Source organism: Ostrinia nubilalis, chromosome 1, assembly GCF_963855985.1.
Source record: "Ostrinia nubilalis chromosome 1, ilOstNubi1.1, whole genome shotgun sequence".
In the NCBI taxonomy this organism is placed as follows: domain Eukaryota; kingdom Metazoa; phylum Arthropoda; class Insecta; order Lepidoptera; family Crambidae; genus Ostrinia; species Ostrinia nubilalis.
In genome coordinates this window covers 369313-397255 of record NC_087088.1, presented here as the reverse complement: position 1 = coordinate 397255, position 27943 = coordinate 369313, and the positions used below count along the sequence as shown (strand labels likewise).

General features: G+C 39.8%; 4 protein-coding genes across 6 annotated transcripts in view; 2 read left to right on the top strand and 2 right to left on the bottom strand.

The window, feature by feature from the left end:
* The window catches only part of LOC135074877 (putative aminopeptidase W07G4.4), a 166754-nt gene that overhangs the window by 980 nt on the left and 137831 nt on the right, over window positions 1-27943 (top strand). The window lies entirely within an intron of this gene.
* LOC135076884 (integrator complex subunit 9) lies at window positions 69-24454 on the top strand. The gene is made up of 9 exons (XM_063971383.1): window positions 69-266; window positions 435-626; window positions 2730-2932; window positions 7288-7477; window positions 8376-8960; window positions 10237-10523; window positions 11886-12256; window positions 13860-14058; window positions 24334-24454. Exons 1-8 carry the CDS (start codon window positions 258-260, stop codon window positions 14045-14047), a joined length of 2025 nt encoding a protein of 674 aa, XP_063827453.1. The 5' UTR covers window positions 69-257; the 3' UTR covers window positions 14048-14058; window positions 24334-24454.
* LOC135074723 (THAP domain-containing protein 5-like) lies at window positions 17008-21687 on the bottom strand. Its single transcript, XM_063969095.1, has 6 exons — window positions 21564-21687; window positions 21085-21329; window positions 20577-20630; window positions 20015-20167; window positions 19457-19543; window positions 17008-19338 (listed from the first exon to the last, which is right to left on the bottom strand). Exons 1-6 carry the CDS (start codon window positions 21662-21664, stop codon window positions 19181-19183), a joined length of 798 nt encoding a protein of 265 aa, XP_063825165.1. The 5' UTR covers window positions 21665-21687; the 3' UTR covers window positions 17008-19180.
* Window positions 24444-27893, bottom strand: LOC135075420 (leucine carboxyl methyltransferase 1). The gene is made up of 3 exons (XM_063969888.1): window positions 27442-27893; window positions 27153-27336; window positions 24444-25992 (listed from the first exon to the last, which is right to left on the bottom strand). Exons 1-3 carry the CDS (start codon window positions 27658-27660, stop codon window positions 25439-25441), a joined length of 957 nt encoding a protein of 318 aa, XP_063825958.1. The 5' UTR covers window positions 27661-27893; the 3' UTR covers window positions 24444-25438.

The following is a 27943-nucleotide window of genomic DNA, read 5'->3' as shown; positions in this document are numbered from 1 at the left end:
TTAAAACTTGGAACAGAACGCACGAGCCAAAAAGTCATTACAATAATGTCAAAATGACATCTGTCATCTATCAAATAATCGGCATCGGCATCATCTGTCTTCGGATGTTTTTGTTGAGTTGTGAATTTAGTATTCATCATACCTATTTTTGGTTTAAAAAATCTACTTATTGTCTAAATATTGTACAAGATTGATTAAATTTAATAAGATAAATCTATGACACCCCAATATAGGTTAGAATAAAAGATCCAGGCACAATGAAACTGGTGAGTTCTGTGACAATTTTGAAGCATTATTCTCTAATTTTCTGACTGTCTCGCCCATACCTCATGTTTTGGCACGCGGCAGTCACACATATCATCACATGAATGGGACATTTTGCGTGTAAACAACGGGTAAAGTAAAAGTACCTGTGTGTGTGTGTGTGTTTTCAGTACTGCCTGAGCAGCGACGCGGCGAAGCCATGCTTCGTGCTGTCGTTCAAGGAGCTGCTGATCATGCTGGACTGCGGGCTGTCGGCGCACTCGGTGCTGAGCTTCCTGCCGCTGCCGCCCGTGCCCAGCACGCGCTTGGCCTCGCTGCCCGGCTACACGCCGCCGCACGTCAACGACCCGCTCTTGGAAGGGGTCAGTTCTAGTATATAAGTACCCTAACCTTGCTAAAACAAATGCTGTGTATACCTGTAATTGAGGTCATATACACATCATGTGTTAGTTAACCATGTTAAAATGTATTGAACTGTATGTGAATTTGTTGGTGTATACCTAATGAATGTTGTTTTAATAACAATTCTAGAAAACAAAGTTCTTCTCTTCTTTTCGTGTCGACAACAAACCTACACAGTGTCAGCCCAAAACTCCGCCACAAGAGTGGCGTTGTCAGTAGCACTCATCAAATCCTCCTGAGTTGATGATGTAGAAAAGAAAAAGATATGTAGAACGTTTGAGAGAAAACCAATGCCAGTAATTTTAAAGTGGTATTGGACTATGAATGGAGGGACTTGGTTCCACTGACGAGAGCGTCTTGAAAAATTAATGATTTAATGCTAAGCTTAACCCATTTAGACCGATTATTATTTTTGTAAATAAAAATTGATTTTTCAGCAAAAACTTACAAAGGGAAGCCTAAAAATCATGAAAAAAATATTTAAAAAAATTATCCATAAATAGGGGGCCGTGGGGAGCCCGTACCATATAGGGTACAGTAGGGCTATAAGCAAGCAAAACATAGTTGTTGTTCAAAGAAGATTTTTATTTATTTTTGTATGATATAAAATAAAAATAAAATAATATAATCACTAGTATCACACATGGCATATCTTGTAAGACGTTTTCTGTGATACTAACCACATTTGGTTCTTTTTTCCTACCTTCTCCGAAGTTAGTGAGGATAGCTGAAGAAGACCTGGCTTCTTCTGATTTGTTACGTTTAGTGCTATCCATCATCGCATTTAATAACACGACGATGGACATTTAGCAAATTCATCGAAGAAAACTCTGAGGGTTATTATTTACATTGACACTATCTTTATCGCCTAAATCTTCGTCAGTCTGATCATCATTAGCGGTCATCTGACAAGACAGCAGTAGAAAAATACCAAAATTGCTTTATGTTTGCTGAAATTATCAAATTTTTCATGATTTGTGGCAATAAAATGAAGCATCAATTGCCTCAAACAAATAAAAATAATATAAATTAAATTATATTTTTTCGCACGATTTGCTCTTGCATAGACCTACTGTACCTTATACGGTACACCTATTTTAGACTGGAATAAACCGTATAAATATAATCTCAATAATATTTTTTTTGTAGTCATGATATCTATTGTACTCTATTTTTTAAATAAAATTGATAAATAACATAATTTACCATGAATAATAAGAAATTACACCTTCTTAAATACATTGTATAAATATTTTTTTTGTTTTCTGTCGAGGAATTTCATAAATATTTCCGAAACCACTTGTTAAAACATATTTTTAAATATTTTTATGTAAAATAATCACTTTAAGCTTACTGTCACAATCATTTTTACAAATTAATAACAGTTTGGTACTTCGAAATATTTTCAAAAAGATACCGTACCACATAGGGTACGGTAGGGCTAAATGGGTTAAGGTCCTTTATATATTACTAATATTAGTAGTAATATACCTATTAATCATTTTATTCATTGGAACTGAAAAATGCTTAGTAGAAAATCTAAGTAAGTTCTGTATTGTGTATGGAAATAAGGTTACAAAAGGTAAAAAAAATTGTAAACACAAAGTGTGACTTGATTTTGAAAAGTTGGAAGGATGAACTCTGGATTAAAATGACAATTTATGCCAGAGTTTAATTAGGGTGTAACATCTATATATATAAAAGAAAGTCGTGTTAGTTACTCCACTTATAACTCAAGAACGGCTGAACCGATTTAGCTGAAAATTGTCAGGGAGGTAGTTTAGAGCCAGGAGAAGGACATAGGATACATTTTATCCCGTTCGAAATTAAAAAAAAAGTCTGCTTATTTATTGCCATTAAGGCGGAACAAAGTTCGCCGGGTCAGCTAGTTTATTAATAAAGGGGTTATGCCCACCATATATCCCTAATTTTTAGTGACCCCTATGAAAACAAAATGCCTGTTATGGGTTACCATAGGGGTCTCTTAAAAATTAAGGATAGATGGTGAAAATGGGCATTAGTGTTATTTAAAAAATTTATTCACGAATAATAATTCTTTTCAGGAGCTGAAGGAATGCTGTGGGCGTGTGTTTGTAGACAGCATACCTGAGTTCTGCCCGCCACTAGACAAAGTGGTGGACTTCTCTCAGCTCGATGTTATCCTCATATCTAACTACACGTGCATGATGGCGTTGCCTTTCATCACCGAGGACACCGGCTTCAAGGGCCAGGTGTATGCCACTGAACCCACTTTGCAAATCGGAAGGTATGTCTATGACTGTTTTTTACGAGATTGTAATAATATATAGAATCCATTATTGGCTGTAAGAACTAAAATACTTGTTTGTATTATTATTATACAATATGTAACAAAAACACCGTCCGATCCGAAAGGGTCATAAAGTAGCTTTAACAACATTACCAAAACAAGTATCAAAATTACATAATTAATAAAAACAATTTTTTTATCGATTTTTAATGTCGATAAGTTTAGCAATGATTTACCCTACAACGGGGAAATTTTCAAAAAGCGTTAAGACTGTCGCCGCGCGGCTTTTTTTAATACGCTGGAGGTCATGACCTTATGACGTCGCTACGCGTGCCGGCGCATCTCTACCCCTCCCGCGTACCCTATACCACAAAATATAACAGAAGACAAACTCCATACTAAACGCGCTCGAGCCACGCACACATAGACACCGCTCGAGCAAGACTGTCTTGGACGAATGCAAGCGCGACGTGGCGCGACAGACAGACGTTCGCCACACGTTCCCTGTGGTTCGCTTGAGTCACGCGCCGGTCAACCGCCTGTGATATTATTTTGTTTTGCGCAATTGACGAAAATGAGTGAACAGAAAAAGTCGTATTTTAATTGTTCGGTATTTGGTTGCTTAAACTCATCATTAAATGCCGAATTTTCATTTTTTAAATTACCAGTTGATTCGGGGAGGTAAGTAAGTTATTTATTTGAATTTCAATTGAAATTGAAAGCCAACTCAATTATTAGGAATATCGAATTGTTTAGAGAGGTTTTAGGAATTATTAGATAACTAGCTTTTGCCCGCGGCTTCACCCGCGTGAAATTTAGTTTGTCACAGATCGTCATAAATTATAGCCTATACACCACTTAATTTTAATCACCGAAAAAAAAAATTCTGGTTAATGAGTTATTGATACTGATCCCATTTGTGCAAAAAAAAGAGTAAAATAAAGTGACTTAAAATATCCTCCTAAAATTGGTAATTTATTGACACACGCGTCGCTAGCACTATTTACGTACGATAATGTAACACTTATTAGAATTCCAAAAGGGTCTAAGTTAGCTAAGTATGTAATAATAACACTGGAAGCGTGATCGAGGCGTGAGCGAGACAGACAGATCGATGCAACGTGCGAGCGCGTACGACTACTCTAGCGAGCAGCGGAGTGACCCAGCTGTGACGCGTAAAATATGGACTAAAGAAAATTTAATAAAAAAAACAACTTTATGAAAAACATTTATTTTTCTTTTGCTTTTAATTTTTCACACGTTTCTACATAACCTGTTAAAATTTTTTCGGTGATAAAAATTTAGTGGTGTATATTATTCAGGGTTATAAACATAGCTGGGCATTAACTCGTTAATCCGTTAATCGTTAATTAACGAAGTTAACATTTCTATTAACGGATTAACTTTTAAGTTAACTTTAAAAAATGTTAACGGACTCGTTAACTTCCGTTAAATTATCCTAAGTCCGTTAATCGTTAATCCAGTACCTACTATTTACCAAAAAGATACAGCAGGCACGATGAAAAACGCGTTCTGACAAGTAGGTACGTTCGGGCTTCTAGAACTTCCAGAACCCAAAATAACAGTTTTTGTAACCAGATTCGTCGAACGCAACGATATTGTCCGACGACAGATATAAAAAATGCAATTTTTTTATTTATTTACAACTGAATTTTAAGACCAGTTCTCTTCAACCGATTGAGCTGAAATTTGGTATACTTATGTAAGTACGATGACAATGCAATGTTATGGTACCATTGAGCTTGTCTAATGATGGAGTCAGGAGGTGGCCATAGAAACTCCTAAATGAAACGGCGGAATCGCATCGTTCGAATTTGGGTTCGTTGGATTTATCTTTTCGAGCACTTTAGTACTAGATGATGTCCAGGGTCCTGATGATGGAGTCAGGAGGTGGCCATAGGAATTCCTAAACGAAACGGTGGAAACTTATCGAGTTTGGGTTTGTTGGATTTGTCTTTTCGAGCACTTTGGTGCTAAATTGTATTGTAATTGTACCAAGGCTCTGAGATTGAGTTGAGATACAACTAAAAAGTGTATAATAAAATTATAATTAAAAAAAAAACTTTTTTTAAAAACAAGCTTTTATTCTGAAATGCAGTTGTACTAAAACGAAAAAAATAATTGTACATAGGAATGCAAGGTTCAAATAATTTCAAATGCTTGTAGCGCAAACATAAAAGAGGAATAAATTCCATGCACGATACAAGCTTTTGAAATTATTTGAACCTTGCATACAAATATTTTTTTCGTTTCATTATCACGTGTTAACGGATTAACGATTAACGTTCTATGACGCTGTCGGCCCGAGGTGACGTTAGTCATCGTACGCCGCCCGCACGTCTCCTCCCGCGCGTTGTTGGCTTCCCAACACAGGTTGCAACATAATTAAATTATGACAAAAAACGGTACGAGTATCGCATTACAAGAAGCGTGGTTGCAACCTGTGTTGGGAAGCCAACAACGCGCGGGAGGAGACGTGCGGGCGGCGTACGATGACTAACGTCACCTCGGGCCGACAGCGTCATCATCGGCTGCGCTCGGGTCACACACTCGCCTTGGGACACCACCGTCGACGTACGATTACCGCGTTTCTTAGATAATTTATTGTAATTAGACTGGCGAGAATTACATCAACCTATTGTTATACAGTCCACTATTTTATTTCTTATTAATATTCGTTAGGACCCTAACAACCTGCATTGATTCAATGGAGCAGTGCGACACAGGCAGGGTTGCATGATTTAAATCAAGTTGATTTAAATCACGATTTTTATTACATGATTTTTTTAATAAAAATCATTGATTTAAATCAATGACCAAAAATGGAATTAATGAAAGGCTGGGAGTTAATACAGGGTGACTTTTGTATCAGTATCCAAATTTTTTCCTGACATTAGGTATCGTTTATAGATGACATTTTTAATAAAAAATAGGTAGGTCAAATTTTAACATCAACAATTTTTTTCCTAACCAATTAATCACGTAGTGTGGTTACCGCGCTTAGCGCGTAAACATTTTGCGGGAGAGCTGGTCGAGCGGAGAGCTGGCAACGTGTGGCAACGCTCGACCGGCCGGCCTGGCCGCGCGCGCGGCGCTTCAATCACAATCAGTCGCCCGCGCAACCCATTACGAGACGCGCGTATCGCTGCGCGCGCCGATCGTTCCGTCGTGCGGTCATCGTAACGGTGTATTCGCAGCGCGAGTGTTATGAAATGATTCGGTGCTACATTTTAAGTGGAGAGAGTTTGAACCGGGCCCAGAGGAATACCTCGACTTCGTAACCAAGGACTAAACCCAACAGTGCCAAACCGGTGAACGATTTTAGCGGCAAACTGAAGCGAGATCCGCGAGCAAGTAGGTAAGTACCTACACGAGACGCGAAGTGCGAAATGACACTGTAGTTTTAAATAAACTCAAAGACAATGTACAAAAGCGTGCAAGTCTGTCTGAAGAAAAATGGTATGCACTTTGGGCAATTATTAAAATAACTACTCATAATTTGTTAGTTTGTTGTTAGGTTAGGTAGGTTTGGTAAGCAATCTCAATTATTGCACATGAAAATAACGATAAATACCCCCGAATAGGTACACAAGAAAAGTAGTGTTACCGCTCTCGGTGATTTTATTTTCTTTTTGATAGCGTAATTACTGTCGTAGGTATTTAATTTTTCTACCATAAATTAGTAAGTCTGTTTAATTAAAACTAATTACCACTTTGAAATCTTTTGCATTTTGACGGTCCTAAGCCCGTGAAAGTATGAAGGGAAAATCGACAACTTATAAATCGTATCGCAATGAATGAAATGGGGCGCGGGCAGGCGCGTACGTGTGTGCGTGCGTAAGCGAGTGAGCCGTGACCACGGTGTAAGTGTTTTTTCAGACTGTTTCTGGGTGCTTTATTTTGACATTTTTGTACTGGACGATACAAAAATAAAAAATACGTGTTTTGTCTTTCGCTTCATAGATTATTATATTAAAATTTGGATACTGATACAAAAGTCACCCTGTATTAATCAACTGTAATGTTCGAAAACAATGTTAATATTAGGTGTTAATGTATGAAATTGTCGTTTTGTATGGAGAATCTGAAAAAAATAATTTTTCCATACAATAACATTTGCGATTTTTCAGATAACCACATAATTAATTTTTTTTGGCGGTGTTGCCTGCTCCATACATCAATTCTACGTAAATAAAAATGTATTCCGTAAGAAAAACTAAAGAAATGATCGCAGAACCTAATAAAAATCAAAAAAATCAAATTAATCAAAAAAATCGTGATTTTTTTGATTAAAATAAAAAAATCGTGATTTTTATCCACCCTGGACACAGGTTCTACCTGGAGGAGCTGGCGGAGTGGGTGTCGGGCGCGGGGGGCGCGGGCGGCGCGGGCGGCGCGGCGCGGCGCTGGAAGGAGCTGCTGCACGTGCTGCCGCCGCCGCTGTCGCTGGCCGCGCGCCCGCGCTCGTGGCGCCGCCTGTTCGCGCCCGCCGCCGTGGCGCGCTCGCTGGCGCGCGTAAGGGTGAGTCTTCTCATTTTTTAGGGTTCCGTAGCCAAATGGCAAAAAACGGAACCCTTATAGATTCGTCATGTCTGTCTGTCCGTCCGTCCGTCCGTCTGTCCGTCCGTATGTCACAGCCATTTTTTTCCGAAACTATAAGAGCTATACTGTTGAAACTTGGTAAGTAGATGTATTCTGTGAACCGCATTAAGATTTTGATGCAAAAATAAAAAAATAATAAATATTGGGGGCTCCCCATACTTAGAACTGAAACTCAAAAATTTTTTTTTCGTCAAACACATACTGCCCTGCCCATTGCCACTTCAGCTTGCTAATCCGTCGGGCTATTGTCGGGCGTCGTATTGATAATACATGCTACATCAAAATTTACTACTTATTAAAAATATATGCTAGTAACAAAATATACTACCGATGTTACACGCTACAACAAAAAACGCTATCACGGTGAAATGCGAATAGGTGAAAAGCTACAAGGATTTTTTTTATTTCGAGGTTTACGTACGACTAACAAACGCTCTATGGGGACGGCCAGTGGATTATGTGGGACTCTACCCGCCTGCCCACTGGAGCCCAAATAAACGGAACCGCGAGTTATTGTCCTAGCTCGGACGTTCGTCCGCAGCTCCGCCTCAGGCTAGAGGCTCGCTCACGAGCTTCTCCGACTTCGAGGGAACCCCCAATTCCCTCCTCCAGTTGTTTATGCATCGTGGCCCGGGAAAAAGCCTCGACGGCCCCCGGCCCACTCAATCGTGGGTTCCGGGTTGCGACAGGCCCGCCGAGTTGACGAGACCTGCCGCGTTGGTGAGAAGTTAGCCGCCCGCGTGAACAGACCACGCGGAGGTCCCTCACCATCGCACCCGGTGGTGCCGCCTCATGACTTTTGGTTTTGTGTTTCAAGGTGGTCGGCTACGACGAGAAGGTGGACATCTACGGCGCGCTGGACGCGACCGCCGTCAGCTCGGGCTTCTGCCTGGGCTCGGCCAACTGGGTGCTGCGCTCGGCGCGCGAGAAGGTGGCGTACGTGAGCGGCTCGTCCACGCTGACGACGCACCCGCGGCCCATCAACCAGGCGGCGCTGCGCGGCGCGGACCTGCTGGTCCTGGCGGCGCTGACGCAGACGCCGGCGCACAACCCCGACCACATGCTGGGCGACCTGTGCGTGCACGCGGCCGTGACGCTGCGCGGCGGCGGCTGCGTGCTGTGCCCCGTGTACCCCAGCGGCGTGCTGTACGACCTGCTGGAGTGCCTGAGCGCGCACCTGGAGTCGGCCGGGCTGCAGCACGTGCCGCTGTACGTGGTGTCGCCGGTGGCGGACTCGTCGCTGGCCTACAGCAACATCCTGGCCGAGTGGGTGTCGGCGGGCAAGCAGGCGCGCGTGTACCTGCCCGAGGAGCCCTTCCCGCACGCGGCGCTCGCGCGCGCCGGCCGCCTGCGCCACGCGCGACACCTGCACGACGACGCCTTCAGCGGCGAGTTCCGCCAGGTGAGCGGTGGAATCGAAACCGAAACGGGATTTTATTTCTGAGAAAGCTTCGTCGTATCGATGAATTCGTTCGTCGTCCGACGTGACCGTCCGCAAAGTCGAAGCCTTTCGCAGCAATCCAACCCGATTCGCTTCATTTTCAACCGACTTCAAAAAAGGAGGAGGTTCTCAATTCGACCCGTATGTTTTTTTTCTATGTTTGTTACGCGATAACTCCGCCAATTATGAACCGATTTGAACAAATCTTTTTTCGGCGTATAGGTAATACCAGGCCTGGCTCACTCCGCGCGGTACATCCGATAATTACCTACAGCGAAGCGCCCCGCCGGCGGGTATTATATCAGTCGAGTGTCACGCATGCGCGCGCCCGTCAGGACGCTGGCGTAGTATGATTATAATTCTATGATCGAAGTATTATTTAAAAATGGACATAAAGAGAAAGAAATATTGTGCGGCGTTCGGGTGTTTAAATTCGAAAAGAAATCTACCGGATTTATCTTTTTTTTTCGCTTCCCAAAGATGCTGAAAGGTATGTTGGCCATGTAGGTAATCAATAATTCTTAGGATAGTATAGGAACCTAACCTACTATGACTACTGCTCAGAATGCGTTCGTTCGTTTCAGCCAAATGACGTCCACTGCTGGACAAAGGCCTCTCCCAAGGTTTTCCATAATGAATGCATACTTACCTACATACGTACCTCATTACAAATAAGTAGATTCATTATTTTTTCACTAGACAGCAACCCTAACAGCGTAAAAAGAGTTCAGAGGCACGCGATAGAAAGAGACAAAACTTGTAGGTGAATAAAATTGTAGGTACGTAGTGCTGTGCGAGCTGAATTCCACTGTATCGCGTCGTAGCAAGACTCGCATTTATTTAAATCGTCTTGCGGAGTAATCCTTCTGTACCTGTACTATTACTTATTCTGTGGTAATACCTCAAGGGTGGTCCCATTTAAATTTAATAATAGAAAAAACAACCCCCAAGGGTGGAAAATTGGGGATGAACTTTTTTATACGCAATATCTCCGCCGATTATAAATCAATTTGAACGATTATTTTTTTGTTGAATAGGTATTATCAAAAGGGTGGTTTCATGCGAATTTGAAGAAAATATTTCACCCCCAAGGGTAGAACTTTTTTTTAATTTTTAGTTTTTTTTTGTGTTCACGCATTTGAAGTCGGTTTTATTTTTTTTAAAAAGTTAATTTTTGTGTTTCGGTTCGAGAGTTTTCCTGTCGAACGAATCTGTGTAATGAAGTGTTTGCTTGCAGCCGTGCGTGGTATTCTGCGGGCACCCGAGCCTGCGCTTCGGCGCCGCCGTGCACCTGGTGGAGCTGTGGGCCGGCAACCCGGCGCACGCGATCATCTTCACGGAGCCGGACTTCCCGCACGCGGAGGCGTTGGCGCCCTTCCAGCCGCTCAGCATGAAGGCCTTCCACTGCCCCATCGACACGTCGCTCAACTACTCGCAGGCCAACAAGCTGGTGCGCGAGCTGCGGCCGCGCGAGCTGGCGCTGCCCGACCAGTACGCGCCGCCGCACCACCACCAGGCGCCCAGGTTCACACCCTTCACTTCCGATATTACATTTTAAACTACACTCGACATCAAATAAATCGCACCTTCCGCGACAACCACTTTCAAACGTCTGCATCCCCACTTCCCACCAATATTGGCACCATTTAAAAGCCTATTTAGTTCTAAACTTCATTTCATTAAAAAAAGGTTTTTATCCCAAAAATGTGTCTTTAGAAGGATCCAGAGTAACTTCTTCAAAAAATAGGTAGTTACGCTTGAGCCAACTTTTATGGCTATAAAACTGTTAAGTTAGGATTAATCCCTATCCATCTGTTAAAGAGGACACGTGAGATCATTACTTGGGTTTTTATCCATAAAAATTGGTCTAATTGATCCCAGAGGTGAGCTCAAAGTGAAGTCTTTTTTCAAGTCACATTTGTTGTATATCGCGTTTATGTTTATCGTTTATTCAGAAATTAAATGTATTTTTCTTTAAGGATATTTATTGGGCTTTCAAATAATACCAATATTGTTGGGGCACCATGATTGTGTCAGTAGAAACGAGTTTTCCTGTAAAACGTAGGTGGGCCGATTTTTGTGATGACCAGTATATTTTGTTGTATTTTTACTATAAAATTATCACTGTGACGGGATTTATTATTGTTATTTATGTATTTTTGTGGCAAAAAATCCCGTGACAGTGGTAATCTTAACTACCGATGTTTGTTTCGTTCTATTCATTATGCACACCGACAGCGTCACTAACGGTGCGAACGTTTTTAATCGACTTAAGGCCTATTCAAACTTGAGCGATATTCGCTGCCGCTGTGGGTAGTGGTACATACCGCGCGGGTTTCGCTCAGGTATTCAGTATCAAGTATCGCGGCTAGAGCGACCTGAGCGATATTCGCTGCCGCTGTGGGTAGAGGTACATGGCAAACGGTAGCGAATACCGCTTAGGTAGGTCTGAACAGTATCATTACCGCATATCCACTGGGTTTTCTCTGCCGCAAACGGTAGCGAATACCGCTTAGATCTAAACAGTATTATTACTGCATACCGCTTAGGTCTGAACAGTATTATTACAAAAACGTGCGTTGTAAGAACTATTTATTAATCTAAACCAGCGGTTTCCAAACTTATTTACCCACCCACTTTGAGAATAAATTATTTTTAGCGCCCCCCATTTTTGTAGTCAAGAGTCGAGCTCAGTCGATGTCTAAGAGTCCTCCTAGTAGATGACGCCTCCCAAGCCTCTACACAACGTCCCGATTTTTTTTTCTGGGTCTCTTACCGCCCCCCTTTAAGCCTGCAGCGCCCACAAGGGGGCGTTATCGCCCACTTTGGGAAAGACTGGTCTAAACAAATAAAGAAACTTTGACTTTGTTCGGCGACTACGGGCAGGGCGCACATCAGCGCGGACGTGCCGACGGTGGTGGTGCGGCGCGGCGCGGCGCGCGCGTGCGGCGTGCGGCGGCGCTCGGCGCGCGCGGTGCTGGGCGGCGCGCTGGCGGGCGCGGCGGCGGCGGCGGCGCGCACGCTGGGCGGGCCGGGCGCGGGCGAGGAGCGCGCGCTGCGCCTGGCGCCGCTTTCCTGCGCGCTGGAGCTACGCGACAGCCGCCTGGAGCTGCTGCCGGCGCCGCCGCCGCCGGGCGCCGGGCCGGCCGAGGCGCTGCCGCGGCTGCACTGGGGCTCGCTGGACGTGGACGCGCTGGTGCGCGCGCTGGCGAGGGAGGGTATCACGGACGCGCGCGTGGAGCGCGGCGCCGCCGCAGGTGCGTGTACGCCCGGCTCCCGAGCGGTATCCGGATTCCTTTTGGGATCTTTCGGGCTTACTCCACTATTCCCCGTTGACAATCCCCGTCAACGGGGATAAGTGATTTTTTTAATCCCCGTTAACGCCAATTGGAGCTTATAATGGGGAACAAAATATTGCGCTATTTTTTATTGCGCTGATTCTGCTCCATACTGATGTTTGGAGCCTTTAATGGATGGTATTGTTTGTTTACACATACAATCTCACTATTTTGTTGCAATTTCTTACAAAACTTTGCGCGCAAAAAGCAAATCTAGTATGAAAATCATCAAACTTCTAATGCTCGTAACTCAGTTCAGACTGAGTTTAGAGGTATACATGTCATAGTAAGTTTGGTTTATTACACTATTTTGTAATCAAAAAACAAAGTTTGGTCGATGGCCGCGCGAAAAAAAAAGACGCCACTTTCCATACAAAATCTGGCATTGCCATTTAGGATAGTCTTAATGGGTAACAAATGAAGCCATTAAAACAATAAAATCTTTTGTAGGAATTATTTCCGATTTCAAATGTAATTCTACTGGCCTATTAGGAGGCAGTTCGATTTTTTAAGTTGTTTATTTAATCAATATTGATTTTTATTATTTTCATTAAAACGTCATTAGCAGGTTAGTAACTAATAACAATGTCAGTTACCAACTGGTTGGTTACTTCATTCAATGATTAAACGTTTTATTTTTTTATATTTTCAAAATAAAAATTATTTAAAAATATCCCTAGTATATTCCTAGTTATATGAGTATTAATTTACATACTATTCTCGTATTGAAAGCGGTTAATCCCAACTAATATTATAAATGCGAAAGTAACTCTGTCTGTCTGTCTGTCTGTTACGCTTTCCCGCTTAAACCTCGCAACCGATTTTGATGAAATTTGGCATACAGATAGTTTGAGTCCCGGGAAAGAACATAGGATAGTTTTTATCCCGGTTTTTGAAACAGGGACGCGCGCGATAAAGTTTTTCTGTGACAGACAAAATTCCACGCGGGCGAAGCCGCGGGCGGAAAGCTAGTAACTTCATAAAATAACATCAAAGACTTGAAAGATCACCTACCGAAAATTCAAAATTTCCAAAGCTTGGTACATGCAAAGCGGCACCCAAAGGCACAAGAATTGTATATCATCTTGATCGCCGTGTATGGTGCAATAGCTCATGTGAGTACCAGCCCTTCAGTTCTATTCAGTTTTATAAAAATCCACTTTAAGTGTTTTTTTTCATACAAATTTTTTTTTAATATTTTTTTTCTCACACATGAAGCTACTCATACCCTTCAAACTATATTAGTAAAACAAAGGGAGGTATACTAAACACAATACATATTTTTATTTATTAATTTCTGACATTAAGTTTCTATGGTATGGGAGCTTCATTTTCAGACCGTGCGGTCGGGCGAGTGCGTTACGAAAGTGACCGATCGGCGAGCGACAGAGATGGCGTTAAACATAGCCGCCGAACTGATCGAGTGTCGATTTTCAAAGCGATATCCCGGGAAGTTTTTCCGCTGTCAATTCTGTCGCCGTCGTTTCCCTCGTCCAAAATAAAAATGTATGGTCGTGCACAGAGGGCGGCGCGTCGGGCGCTGGAAGCGCTGGGGAGGCGGCGGGCGCGGACAGCTGCATCGTGCACCTGCCGCGGCACGACACGCTGCTGCACGTGGAGCGGCACGCCACGCACGTGTTCTGCGAGGGCCGCGCCGACGTGCGCCAGGCGCTGCGCCGCGCGCTGGCCGCCGCGCTGCCGCACGTGTGACGCTAATAAAGGTACACTCTTATTTTTTACTAGCTTTCCGCCCGCGGCTTCGCACGCGTGAAATTTCGTTTGTCACAGATCGTCATAAATTATAGCCTATATGTTATTGTACGAGCACGATCGTACATCCTGCTGCACCGTCAGCATCGACCGCCGGGCGACCCATGAACCCTCAACGTGCACCGTCGGCTCTCTACACCGACGGCACACTAACAAATACCTTTGAATGTGTATAGTAAATAAACCATGTATAAATAGCATAACACAATACCAATAAAACAGATATCAACCGTCCGTCGTTGTGTCTCATTTCCCCCCGCTGCGGCCAAGACACCCTTAGCCGTCGCTATGATCAGTCCGGTGAGTCTGCCGGGCTGGCAGCGGGTCCCCGCCGCCTACCTGCCGTCCTAACGCTGCTACCCTGGGTGACCTGGGCGCAGCTTCCTTCCTATCAAAACCTTATTATGTCTAAGTATTTATTATTAGGCAGGGCTAGGGCTCTAGGGACTTAGTGTCTTAGGGAATAGGGACTCTAGGCTCACTAGGGAGTTAGTTCCCTTCCTGACCGCATATCCCGGGCACGGGAGCGGTGCCTTACAACCACTGCCTCCCGCCCGTACAGTTATTCTGGATTATGAACAATAATACTGTAAAGTTTCATCAAAATCCGTGATTTTTGAGCCTATTCATTACAAACATACAAAAATAGGTACAAATCTTTCCTCTATAATATTAGTATAGTAGATTAAAATTTATAATTATTGTTATCTGTTTGTTCCCTGGCTTTTCATGTTAGGGCGACGGTGGAGGTCGACGAATGAATAAAAAATGTCATGAGTTAAGGCTTGGTATTTCTGCTAAAGTAGGTATTTCGCGCTGTCAAAATCTGCGCGCGCAATACTTCGCCGAAGACAGCGCGCCAAAGAGCTCTCGCGGCTACACAGTATAGAAATACGCAGTTTAGAAATACGCAGTTGGTTAGGTTAGGTTGACTTCCTTCCGTTCAAGCGTCACACTCACAGCACTTTCTAATACAAATCATATCCAAGTGATACAAATTAAAACAACTTTCAAAATTTTTGGGAATATATTTTAGAATCGAATAAATATAGAATATAACTGCCAAAGTAAACACGGTTCAAAGAGGCGTGGCGTCACCCGACCTTCCGGAAGTTCCGCGCCGGCTAAAAGAATTTCAAGATTACGTCACCCGACCTATCGGTAGATCCTCGGGAGCTTGAGCGATTGGAAAAACATTTTATGATCAGTTATGTTACTCGTAGTAGCGACTATTTAGAGCTTGGATAATAAATTATAGTTGTTGCAATTCACAAAGCTTTGCATGTGGTTAATTACATTAATCAGTACACGCATCAATTTTGTTCAGTCTTTTTGTTTATTAATAAATAAAAATATCATACTAAAATTGCATACATATTTGTTTGTATTGGTCTGGGTGTTTTCTTTCCATAATTTATGTATAACGTATGTACGGGGCTCTGTATCGAAAATCACTATGAGCAATAAGCATCACACACGGTTACCTGGAGTGCATTACCGCAGCAAAAAGCTTGCCATCTTAAATGAACGCACAGTATAATATCGAGGTTTCGTCAGTACAGTTGCGAACAAAGGTGTTTGTGTAGTGTAGTTGAGTTGAGAGGTCAGATTATTGAAATAATAAAACGAACATTTTATTTTTTAAATACATTTTAAAAATAATTTACATTACAAATAACAATGAGAGGATCCGTTGGCTCGTTTGCCTCCTATCACATAAAAAAAAAAAAAAATAACAATGAGAGGATGACATTGCAAGGTGGTGCCAGTCCAGTCTTAAATCCGTTGATATATGCTGCATCTGCCATGTTTTTGGCTAAAAGATTCTTCTATCTTGCAGTTTAGACTTTTATTACAGACCTCAGACAGTATTTTTGGAAAACTTTTACGCATGGTGGAGGAAGGGACGCTCTAGAGACTCAAGTCTACAAGGAGTCACATGAACTCCAGTTTTAAATCCGTTGACATCTGCTATCTTTTTGGCTAGAAGATTCTTCTATCTTGCAGCTTAGACCTTTAGCTACAGACCTTAGACAGTATTTTTGTGAAAATTCTTACACATGGTGGAGGAAGGGACGCTCTAGAGACTCAAGTCTACAAGGAGTCATATGAACTCCAGTTTTAAATCCGTTGACATCTGCTGCATCTGCCATCTTTTTGGCTAGAAGATTCTTCTATCTTACAGCTTAGACCTTTAGCTACAGACCTTAGACAGTATTTTTTATTATTTATTTGTGTCAGTGTGCTCTTCTAAAGAGTGTAAGACGATTGTATGTAGGTACTATTAAAATGTAATTTTAACTCATTGGTTTTGTCTCATATTTGAGGAATGTACTATGTATCATGAGTAGAGTCTTCGTTTAAAAGGATGCGAACGATTTAAATTTCAATAGGTAGACAAAATTGACAATTTTTAATTATCAAAAATTTAAGCTTTCTCCAGTAACACTGATATTATTATACTGTGACTCATCAAAGTCATCATTGTCAAATATATTGACAAATCGCGAACTGTCACGGCCAAAAAACTGACACGCGTCCGTCCTCCGTAAGCGCCACCGCCAAAGAGCATAAAAGAGTAAGAGACGGCACTCCATAGATATTTTTTGAGCTCACGCACACATATGCATTTTAGAGAACGACCCGCAAATCTTTACCAACCGCACAAACTACAGGCGGAGCTACCAACATAATGCCTTATTTTCTGACAGTATTAGTGACGTTCGTAATAACTTATCGATTATCGATACTTTGCTAGGGTTGTAATTGCATATCGATATCTAGTATAGGAACCTTCAATATTTTAATGATTACTATTTTTATTTTATACTATGTGTAAGTAAAACGAAGTTTTGTAACGTAAATTATTTATTTCGAAATAAAATAGGTATATTACAATAAGTATTGAACATGACATAGCAGTTGTAGGCATGAGGAATTATTGAAAATTATAACAAAGTACAGAAATGATAATTTTGTAAACTTTTATTTTCACAACTTTTTCTAAGAAAAAATAGGATTTTTATTTATAAACATCTTTAATTTTCTTATCAGCTGATCGAACCTCAGCCCTAAGATTACTTTTCAATGCTTTGTTGCTGTGCTTTTTTACTTTTGTCAGCAAAATTGTTTTCACTTTTTATGAAGCTGTCATTAATGATTTTACAACTTTTTCTTAGAAAAAGGTAACTTAATATTTTAAACATCTTATCATAAATTTCTTTATTATGTTGTTGACATTTAAACCAACTAAAATTACAATTTGTACTCAACATTAAGAAAATGAATTTTCCAACATTTTCCATATATATCTGGTCGGCAATATGGTCATGATAAAATTGTTTAGCTTCATTTACGGTGGTACATAATTGAATTGTTGGATAAACGAGACTTTTTTTATCATGCCACCATTCGCGAAGAGATATATATGCATACAAATCATTGTCAACAGGAGTTTTCACGCTCAAACACTCTTCACAAATTAAACAAGAACTGTTCTGTAATAGTTTGGCAGCTAAATACCCGCTTACATATACTACTGGTTGGTTTTCAAGGCTACACAAATTTTCAATGGGCTGTTCTAAGTTTTCAGGGTCCGGGATAGACAACACAGGATAAAATTCAGTGTCTGTGGAATCTTGAACATTAATTTTTATTTCTGTTGTTTTTAAATTAGTTTTTAAAATGTCTTTATATTCCAGCATATGTTTATTGTTGTCTGCTTCACAATTAGCACTTCTGCTATGAGGCACTTTCAGCCCAGTAACCATGCTTGTTTTAAGCGCTGCAGTAAAGTGCGTGATAGTGGGATTTCTATTGGTTACACTGTGTTGCCTAATGATTCCAAATAAGTTTTCCAGAGAGTCTTGGTTAAACTGTCTAAGGTTCATATATTTAAACCCTTCATTCTTTAACTTTTCCCAAATATCGTTTAAGGATTTGATAGATATTTGATATCCCTTTACGCATTTAACATTTTTTAGTATCGTGTTTTCTGCTGTTATAAATTTTATGGTTTTTAACTTATCAGTATAAAAGGTCCAAGACTCAATGTGATTACTTGATGTGGAAACATTTTCCCGGATCCCTTTCTTTACGTCATTTAAAGATGATGGACCATTTGTACAATCAAATAGTTTATCTAACTGTTCAATCACAAATGCTGTATCATTGCAATCAGAAACTTCTTTCCATGCCATCATTTTTAAAATAGCTGCCACGGTATTACTCAGAGCATGCGCAGCATACTTCACCCTCATCTTAGTTTTGAATGTTGGATTTACAATGGTACTATTCAGTTTTTTAAAATTTAAAAAATTTCTGTTGTGTTCTTCTGCAACTACCAAATGCCTCCATTGTGCAATTTTTCCATCGAAAGACATATTTCCACTTTTAAAGAAATTGTTTCGTAATGATTTGAACAAGTGAGGGATGTCATAGATTATAAAAATTTTGTCATTATTTACAGAGAAAAAGTTGCTATCTATGCCTTGTCCACAGTTTCTTTTTAACATGTTAAGATCTCCTATATTTGTAGATCCCTGATCACAAACTGTTGTTAGAACCATAAATCCGATTTCTTTTAATTTTTTGATGATGTCCGATATAATTTTTGCCAGTTTTGCTGTTGATATTGTGCCTTCCACAAAATAGTGCGCAATATATTGCTTGTATTTATGTTTAGCACCCTGTATCATAAACACTAACGCATGGTCTGCAATTTTCTTTTCTCGTCCCATGTTCTCGCCCTCTCCATAATCCACGTAGCCATCCACTTTATCAGCAATTTCGTTATAAATTATCCGTTTCTTTAACGCCATCTCGTCAAATATTAACGAGCAATATTTATTTTCCTTTGGCATACTTGATGCTTTTGCCTCTAACATATCAATTATATTTTTATTTATACCAGGCTCCATTGGTATATTTTTTAAAATCCTTTGGAGCGTTTTAGTGCTTGGTAGCGTAAACAGCTTTTGCATATAGCGGTATGCTTTAGGGGACCGTTTAAATATAGCCAAAGCATATATTTTGTTGGCTAAAGTCCACCTTTTTCCTTGTGACTTTTTTTTGTTATTCTGCACTACATCCTTTACTAACGATGTCAGCACTTCCGAATCTAACTTGTCTAAATTCACTCTTGACTTCGCTATATTCCTTATTGTTTTTTTTTGCATTTTGTAACTGTCGCCAAAGCCTCTTCTCTTTAATTGTAAATGTTGATGAAGTGTCTGTAATAAAAACATTTCCATTAGTAAAAAAAACAACATTAAAGCAAATTGAATTGAATATTGGTTAATTAATCAGCAATTTTACTTAGTTTTTTAAATTAGGTATATTTTATCTTACCTTTCATTTCAATGTTTTTCTTAGGTCTTTTATAACTGTGGACTAATATTTCTGCCTGTGCATCTTGATGGCAAATGTTTTTATCATCTGAAATATTATAAATATGCAAATTAGTTTAAAATTTATTTTGTTGTTTTATGAAACATATTATTTCCAAATCAATCAATCATTATCAAGTTTTAAAAAAATGCAAAGACAGGATAATGATAGCTCTTCTCATAAAATATGAAGCGTGGGCCCACCTTCAATAACAATGACATAATATTAAATTAAAGGCATTTAGAGGTTTTAATGTTCTGCATTCTGGATGCGGTCTGCGGGTATGTCAAGACAATCTGTAAGTGGTCGTGATAAGGCAATCAGTCACGTGTGCTTTGCGTTCTTTGTTCGTATCCGCACGGTCAAATCGCATTAATATAAAATGTACAGAAACCTAGAATGTTGTACATATAAGTTCATTTTGACCTGACTGCAGACTGCAGAACGCATCCAGGGTGGCATTCTTTAGTTTGAGGGAAGGCATATTTAAGAAGGTAAATAATTAGTTTGTACACTTACCATGAGTAATGGGTTTATAGGTCATATGTTCTGGTGCATTGGAAGTAGAAGGAAGAGGTTCAAAAGTTGTTTTCGCAGAAATACCAGAATCTGGTATATCCACAGCTCCCAAACATGTTGAATTTAGTTGTTTGGTTGTAGTTGTAAGGGGAACTGAAAGCAGATAATGAAATGTGAATAAGGTAATAAAATGTCATGTTCTTACCCAACTTTAGGGTACAATCAGTCTAGTACATGTCTTGCTCACATTAAAAATTACTAGCTTATAAATATTATTAAACTAGCTGACCTGGCTAATTAATGTAGATTGCCTAAAATTTTTCAAATTGGTCCGGTACTTTTTTTGAAGAATTTGTATTACACAAATTACTAAAGTCCCTCTAACTCAACACACATTCTAAGCTAAATTGTGTTACGAGTGGGTTTACTACAATATTCAAGCTGTGGGGTTCTAACCCGCACTTTAGGCTATCTTGGCTTCGAGTTACGGAGCCGATCAAATACAAACAAACAATTAAATATTTCCTTTTTATATTATTAGTATAATTTTAGATAAACATACCTCGTTCAACTGGATTTGACTTCTTTGGAATGCAATATGAATGATCATAAAGAACTGTAACAAAGTATAGATATAATTAATAATTGAAATTATATATTATTTACTAGCTTTCCGCCCGCGGCTTCGCCCGCGTGGAATTTTGTCTGTCACAGAAAAACTTTATCGCGCGCGTCCCTGTTTCAAAAACCGGGATAAAAACTATCCTATGTTCTTTCCCGGGACTCAAACTATCTCTATGCCAAATTTCATCAAAATCGGTTGCGAGGTTTAAGCGGGAAAGCGTAACAGACAGACAGACAGACAGAGTTACTTTCGCATTTATAATATTAGTTGGGATTGATAAGCATACAACACATGTTTGTGGTTACAAAGAAAGAACCTTGTTAAATTGCATTCGGTTGGTTTGTTTTGGAAACCAAAGAAAATTAATTAAGACATCTAAATAATTCAGAAAAATTGATAGATAGTAAATTACATTTAAAAAAAATAATTGAAGTCATCATCATACCTGTCTTGAGGTTTTCTTTATTGGAGTCTTTTACATGAAGAGGAAACTCTGTCAAAACTTCATCTGGCAAGATGGGATTGCTCAATTCCAGTGTTGGAATAGCTGAGTTCTTCAGCCGAGTTCCTTTGGCATTGAAGGATTCAGGAGTGAAGTGCCCACCACAAACAAACTTCAGTTGGTGTAACTTTTCAATAGGTACATATGCTAAGTCTTTTATGCCAGCATTTTTAACCCACATTCGACAACTGAAATAAGAAATACCTATTAGAAAAGAAAAAGAATAACAAACTGAAATTTATTCATCAACTAATTTCTTTTAGTATTGTTATGCAATTCATTTTCAGAGTACGAAACAATATACTGAAATTAAAAATTGGTTATGGTTATTTACTGTATGATTAAAAATATTAATCCCAGCCTTTAAGTTTACACAATCAGTAAAATTATCTTGTAATAAATGAGTGTTATTAGAAACTTACCGGTCAGAATCCAGAGGAAACCTACTCAAAAGTAAGGGTGATCCACCACGACTTCGCCTCTTATTACAAATAACGCACTTCTTGTTGTTTCTACTCTCCATTATCAGTAGAAGCCTAAAATGAAATACATAGGTATTAATTAAACAAAGCCTATAATTTCTCTCCAACCAGTGTCAATGCCCTGGTTCATGCATTTACCAGTTTTGAAAGTACATTTACATTTTCATCACATAGGGTTGTTTTTAATGAAAAATAGATTTGTAATAGATCTAATATTTCAAGTAAGTAGATAACATACCCATTAAACAGAAAAGTAAATAAGAGTTTAAACTTCTGTAGAAGTTGAAACACAGCTTATTTAAAAGTCTCTATCTCACAAAAAACATAACACTGAACAGCAAACTTTATCACGCCCGATACGGAGGAACTTAATCAACTCAACGTAAACGACAGAAAAGTTTATTTACAGTAATATTGCACCAAATCTGAGAAAATAACTTCACACGAATCAATTCGCCGGTTAAAAACTCAAACTCAATTGACAGACATTTTTTTTCATTTGTCAAACTAACAATACTACCAACATAAGGACACTAACAATTATTTTTAGTATGGTGGTATTGATCCGCGGGTTCCCCTGCTATAGTGAAATCAATCCAAAATGCACTTTATTGCTTAAGAGATAAGGTTGTATATCAATTGCTACATATAGAGACTAGTTTTTGTATGAGAAGTGTCTACCCACTGGCCACCGCGCGACTGATTGAGATTGTCCAAGCCAGTGTTGTTCCTGACAAATTTAGGGTTGCCGTATTCTAATTCTAAAATTGCCGGATTTTTAAGGAAAACTAAGAAAATTGCCGTATTGTATAAAATTTTTATTTGGAAGGTTTAAATTTAAAAAAATACAAGTGATGTATTATGTACTATGCGTATACTACTTTTAAACTTACTTATTTTATTCTTAACTTTTTAAGGTTTTGAATAATTTAGTCCAAGAACCTACCCGAATAAAAGTGAAGAATCTACCAAAATGAGGAAATAACGATTTTAGACATTAAAATCTCGGAGATATGGTTGCATTTTTGGCGTTTCTTTTCGTGGCGCTTCTACTTCATCTATGGTTTACAAGTTTTTGCGTTCCATTAGACGAAATATTTATTTTTTGTTTACTAAAACTCATGAAAAACTCTAAAAACTGTACTTTACTCAATTGCCGTATATTTTGATACGGTAATCAAAGTGCTGCCGTATACCGTATTTATGGTGCCTAAGATGCCTGAATGCCGTATATTACGGCAATTGCCGTATCAAGAACAACACTGGTCCAAGCCGTCATGGACGATTTTTTCCACATTTTTTAACATAGTAACTAAATAAGACGCAATATAAAAATTTCATCCGTTAAAAGCCCTCAAGTTATTTCTGAACTTTAGTTTAGTAAAAGATTTAGAATCTCAAATCGCTTATTTTAAAAATAAAACCATAAATAGAAAACGAATAGAGGTAACTTTGGGAATTTATTCTATCGAGTCAACTTCATCAAATCGTGTTTCCATCCGTTAATAGCCCTAGAAAATATCCTCAACTATGCCCAATAAAAATCTTAGCCTTTAATTTTACTGTTTAGTACCTCAAAAATGAAAAATGAAAACCTCATTTTCGCCATTTTCTCTGCTACCCGGCCTTAATATCGTTTATAATATAAACTTTATATCATAAATAAATGTTTAACGTTCACACGATACGGTAATAAATTACATTAAGTGTCTATTTTAGCCAAATGCATAATAAATTAGGCGAAAAATTGTGGGCTTTTATAGGTGACAATTTTTTTATTCAACATTCATCCATTTTTTCATTTTTCTTTCCATAAATCTTACCTGGAAGGCAAGATGGGAGTGAGCAGCCGACTTGTTTACAATTTGTTTTGTCCATTACATTTATTTTTTTACTAACACATAAGGTAATTAGTTCATACTTTTTTGGGTTTATGAACAGTGGCGGCGTAGCATGGGTTGGCACCCGGGGCGACACTCCCTCATAAGTCCGTTGGGTATACATATTATAGCGGAATAGCGGGGCGTTTCGAAGACGACAGATGTTAGAACGAAGTCATCATTTATTTATTTTATTTATTTATTTTATTCGGAAAAGCAACAGCAATACAATACAAATAATGGGACCTTAAATTATGTATCTGCTTAGCCATTTATAGGTAATCTCGCTATAGATATGATAATCTCGCTCTTATGACATATTTGGCACTTGGGGCGGACCGCTTCACAGCCCCGCCCCCCTTTACGCCGCCACTGTTTATGAAACTAACGCCCAGTAAGGGCTAAATCTAAGTAGTAATTTAGAAAAAAAAATATCTTAGGCAACAACAAACACCACCGATCTCAAAACATTTTAAATTGGTAAATCTATATATATAAAAGAAAGTCGTGTTAGTTACTCCACTTATAACTCAAGAACGGCTGAACCGATTTAGCTGAAAATTGTCAGGGAGGTAGTTTAGAGCCAGGAGAAGGACATAGGATACTTTTTATCCCGTTCGAAATTAAAAAAAAAGTCTGCTTATTTATTGCCATTAAGGCTGAACAAAGTTCGCCGGGTCAGCTAGTAGGTACTATAAAATACTTGTTTTCACAGTTACATAACATTAATAGTACCTAACTAATACGCCTGAAAAGGTGGAACTAAGAAATGCCTGTTGTGATTCTTTGCTTAAATATGATAATGAAACCTAAATGTCATTGTTTTTCAGATGATCGGGAAGGGTGTTACTACAAGACTTTTTAAATTGTAGAATTATATCTGGATCTACTATTCTTAATGTTTGTATATATTTAAGTATAAGTTTAATAAAAGACTTGATAAAGATAAAATATTTACTCATTTTAAATAGTGATTATTTAGAATTGAACAGCTATAAACTACATTATTTCACTTTTGAAACTTGATTAGATGCAACATTCAGACATTAATCTAAAAATATAATTTTATCACATTAATTTCAGTGTCTACTTGTTATAAAATAAATCCTCGTTGAAGATAAACACTAGATGCCTCATCTACGTTTAATAAAAATAGCAACATAAATAAATATAATACATGTGACCTTTAATACTGCAATCACTCAATTTGCCCAAAACAAAACAAAAAAAAAACTGAGAAGCATAACTACTATAATATGATAAAAGTGAAAGATAGGAGCCTTTTCAAACGAGCGATTTTACGGCAAGCGTCATGTGAGAAACCGCGTTTTAGTCTAGAAATGACCGATTCTTGAAATGACTAACATAGTCTTTAATGACCAATTCTTGAAATTATAGAATGTTTGAAAATTATAAATAACTTGAAAAAATCGAACTGCCTATAGCGGGACTCGAACCCTTAACGCTAAAAATTAAATAACAATATAGAATGTCGTTAAAAAATATAACATTTCAAGAATTGTCATTAACACTATCACTATCTAAGAATCTGAATTACACGCACTTCTAATTCTTGTATCATCTTGAAACTTGGCAAATATGATAAGACAATATTAGTATAGTATTTACTTCTTAAAGGCCGGCAACGCACCTGTAACGCCCCCGGGCCTGCGGGTGTCGATGGGCGACGGTAAACATATTGGCCATAACAGGCAATCAAAAATATTTAAAAAATCGCTACCGACAAAAGGCTCCCCAACGGTGTATTACAACAGTTTTTAACGTGTTTTCAAAGAAATGCACGATTTCACACAGTCACCATATTCGCCCATCGAAGGCGCAGAGGTAACTCCGGTAGTGCCACCGACCTCAATCTCGGATCAAAAATGACAATTAAAAGAATACGAACGCGACCGGGAGACGTCGGCGCGGCGCCTACGCGTTGAGGTCCATGTCGGCGAACATGTCGCCGCGCGAGGCCACGGTGAGCGCGTAGTGCGCGTGCAGCTGCTGCAGCAGCTCCTGCTCGTCCAGCGGCTCCAGGCGCTCCACGCGCGCGCGGTCGTCGTCGGGCAGCGCGCGCCACACGGCGCGCATGTCCCAGGCGCGCGCGTGCTCGAAGCCCAGCGCGCGCATGCGCTCGGCCTGCGCGGCGGGCTCGCGGCACAGGCGCTCGCCGGCCAGCGCGCAGCCGCGAGCCTCCAGGTTGCGCAGCATGACCTCGCCGAACTTGTCGGCCAGGTTGCACTGCTCGTACACCAGCAGCGCGGCGCGCGGGAAGGCGGCGGCCAGGTGGCGCAGCAGCGCGGCGGCGGCGTCGGGCCGCAGGTACACCAGCACGCACTCGGCCAGCAGCAGCGCCGGCAGCGCGCCGTCCGCGCCGCCCGCCGCCAGCTTGCGCTTCACCTCGCCCAGGCAGCGCAGGTCGCAGCCCAGCAGGTGGTAGCCGTCCGCGTGCAGGTCGCCCTCGCGGATGATCACCTCGCCGTCTGCGCGGGGCGTGTGGACGCGTTATTAACCGTTTGCCTGACCTCGACCGCTCTGCCGACTTTAAGGCCACAATGGACGTGCTACTTTTACCATCGATGATCAGCTCTATTTCCACCAAGGCAGAGAGAGCGTAGATTTTTTTTGAATAAAATTATAAAATTGTAGCAAAGTTGGATATTTAGCGTGTACCGATAACACTCAAACATTAGTGGAAGCATGCACCACAATCAAGTTATTTATAACAATCAAATTTCATTCTTCTGTCAATTTCATTCAGATTGAATTACTCAGAGAATGAATCAGATGGAGCAGAAACTCTGCTTAGGTGGAAACCGGGGCTTAGCTGCTTTTTAGAAACTGAATAACTACACTACTAAACTTGTCGGCCGTTTGGTGTAGTGGTTCAGAACGGACTACTATGCCGAGAGGTTCCGGGTTCGATTCCCGGCCGGGCAGAAATTGAAATGATGAATTTTAATTTCTGTGACGGGTCTGGGTGTTTTCTATGTATAACATGTATGTATAACATGTATGTATAACATGTATGTATTTAAAAAAAAAAAGTATATAAGTATGTTTATCCCGTCGTCTAGTACCCATAGTACAAGCTTTGCTTAGTTTGGGACTAGAGGCGCAGTGTAAAATGTCCAAAGATATTTATTTATTTACACCTTCCACCCCCCCATATAAGGTTGCCCCTTCACGCAACAACCACAAGAAGCTAGAAGCGGTTACAAATGTAGCTGAAGCATGTAGGTAACAGATAAGATACACACACCTAGCCCACCATGTAAATCTTTAGTTTAGCTTATAATATTTAGTCTATACTACAGTACAGTATGAAGCAGAAAATATGGATGCATTTTTTTAATTTTAGCGAAAAATACTGAACTTGGTAGGCTAGTTGTGTGCACTGGAATAAGATTTACGACTAGGTGAGTTGGTGGCACTGAATTTGTTAAGAAATGAGAAAATATTAAATTTTCATGTGGTAGGGTAGGTACTTTTAATCTACAATTAATGTACCATTAGATATGTACCATCCTAGACTGCCTAGCACTTAACACCATAAAAATTGAGTATTTATGAGAACTCTCAGCACAGCCCACTCTCTCTTAGCTAGACCACAGAGCCATACATAAATAGACATATTATTTACCTTCATTAGATATCTTCTCTAGCAACTGCTTATTACGCTTGATAATGTGGCACTTCTTAGCTGTGACTGAAGGAAAATCCAACTCAATAAAGTTAGCAACTGCCTGAGTAGAGTCTTTAAGACGCCAGTATAGTGTGTCAAATCCGCAGCCTAGGTTGATTATCTGACACTTGGTACCACACCTCTGAAACAAAAGGTATAATATAGTATTGTACTTTCATAGATTTTATATTTATGTTCTCCTTCCTCCCACTATTATTTTTTTAGTTTTCATGGTAGATTTACTAACCTCTAAAAATTGGTGGATAAACATCTCCATAGCTCGGACTCTGGCGTAATAGCCACGGTTGATCTCCGGGGCCTTCCTGTCACAATGCTTTACAAAATACGAAATATAGTCATCTTTCCAATAGCCCAGCTCCACTGCGCATCTCTTACATTCTGAAGCGTCGGTGTTTGTAGCAATGATAGCTTCGTCTTCAGCTGACCAAGAAATTATGTTATTCATGTTGTCGGCTTACAATTCATTTGGCATCGAACATTACAAAACACTGAGCTGAGGTATCAGTTTTAGTTTGATAGGCAGCAAAAGTTCACACCATTACAGAATATTTCATGCACTTCATGAAATAGAATTACAGAGATAAATAAATTAAACTGATTCCGAAATTTCTGTTTCTGAGTTTCTTTGGTCGGTCGGTAATTTATTTTTTTCCATTCATCACAGAATTCACAGATGAGACAGAATTATCAGAATTTTTTCCTTTTTTCATTAAATATTTTTTTAATGT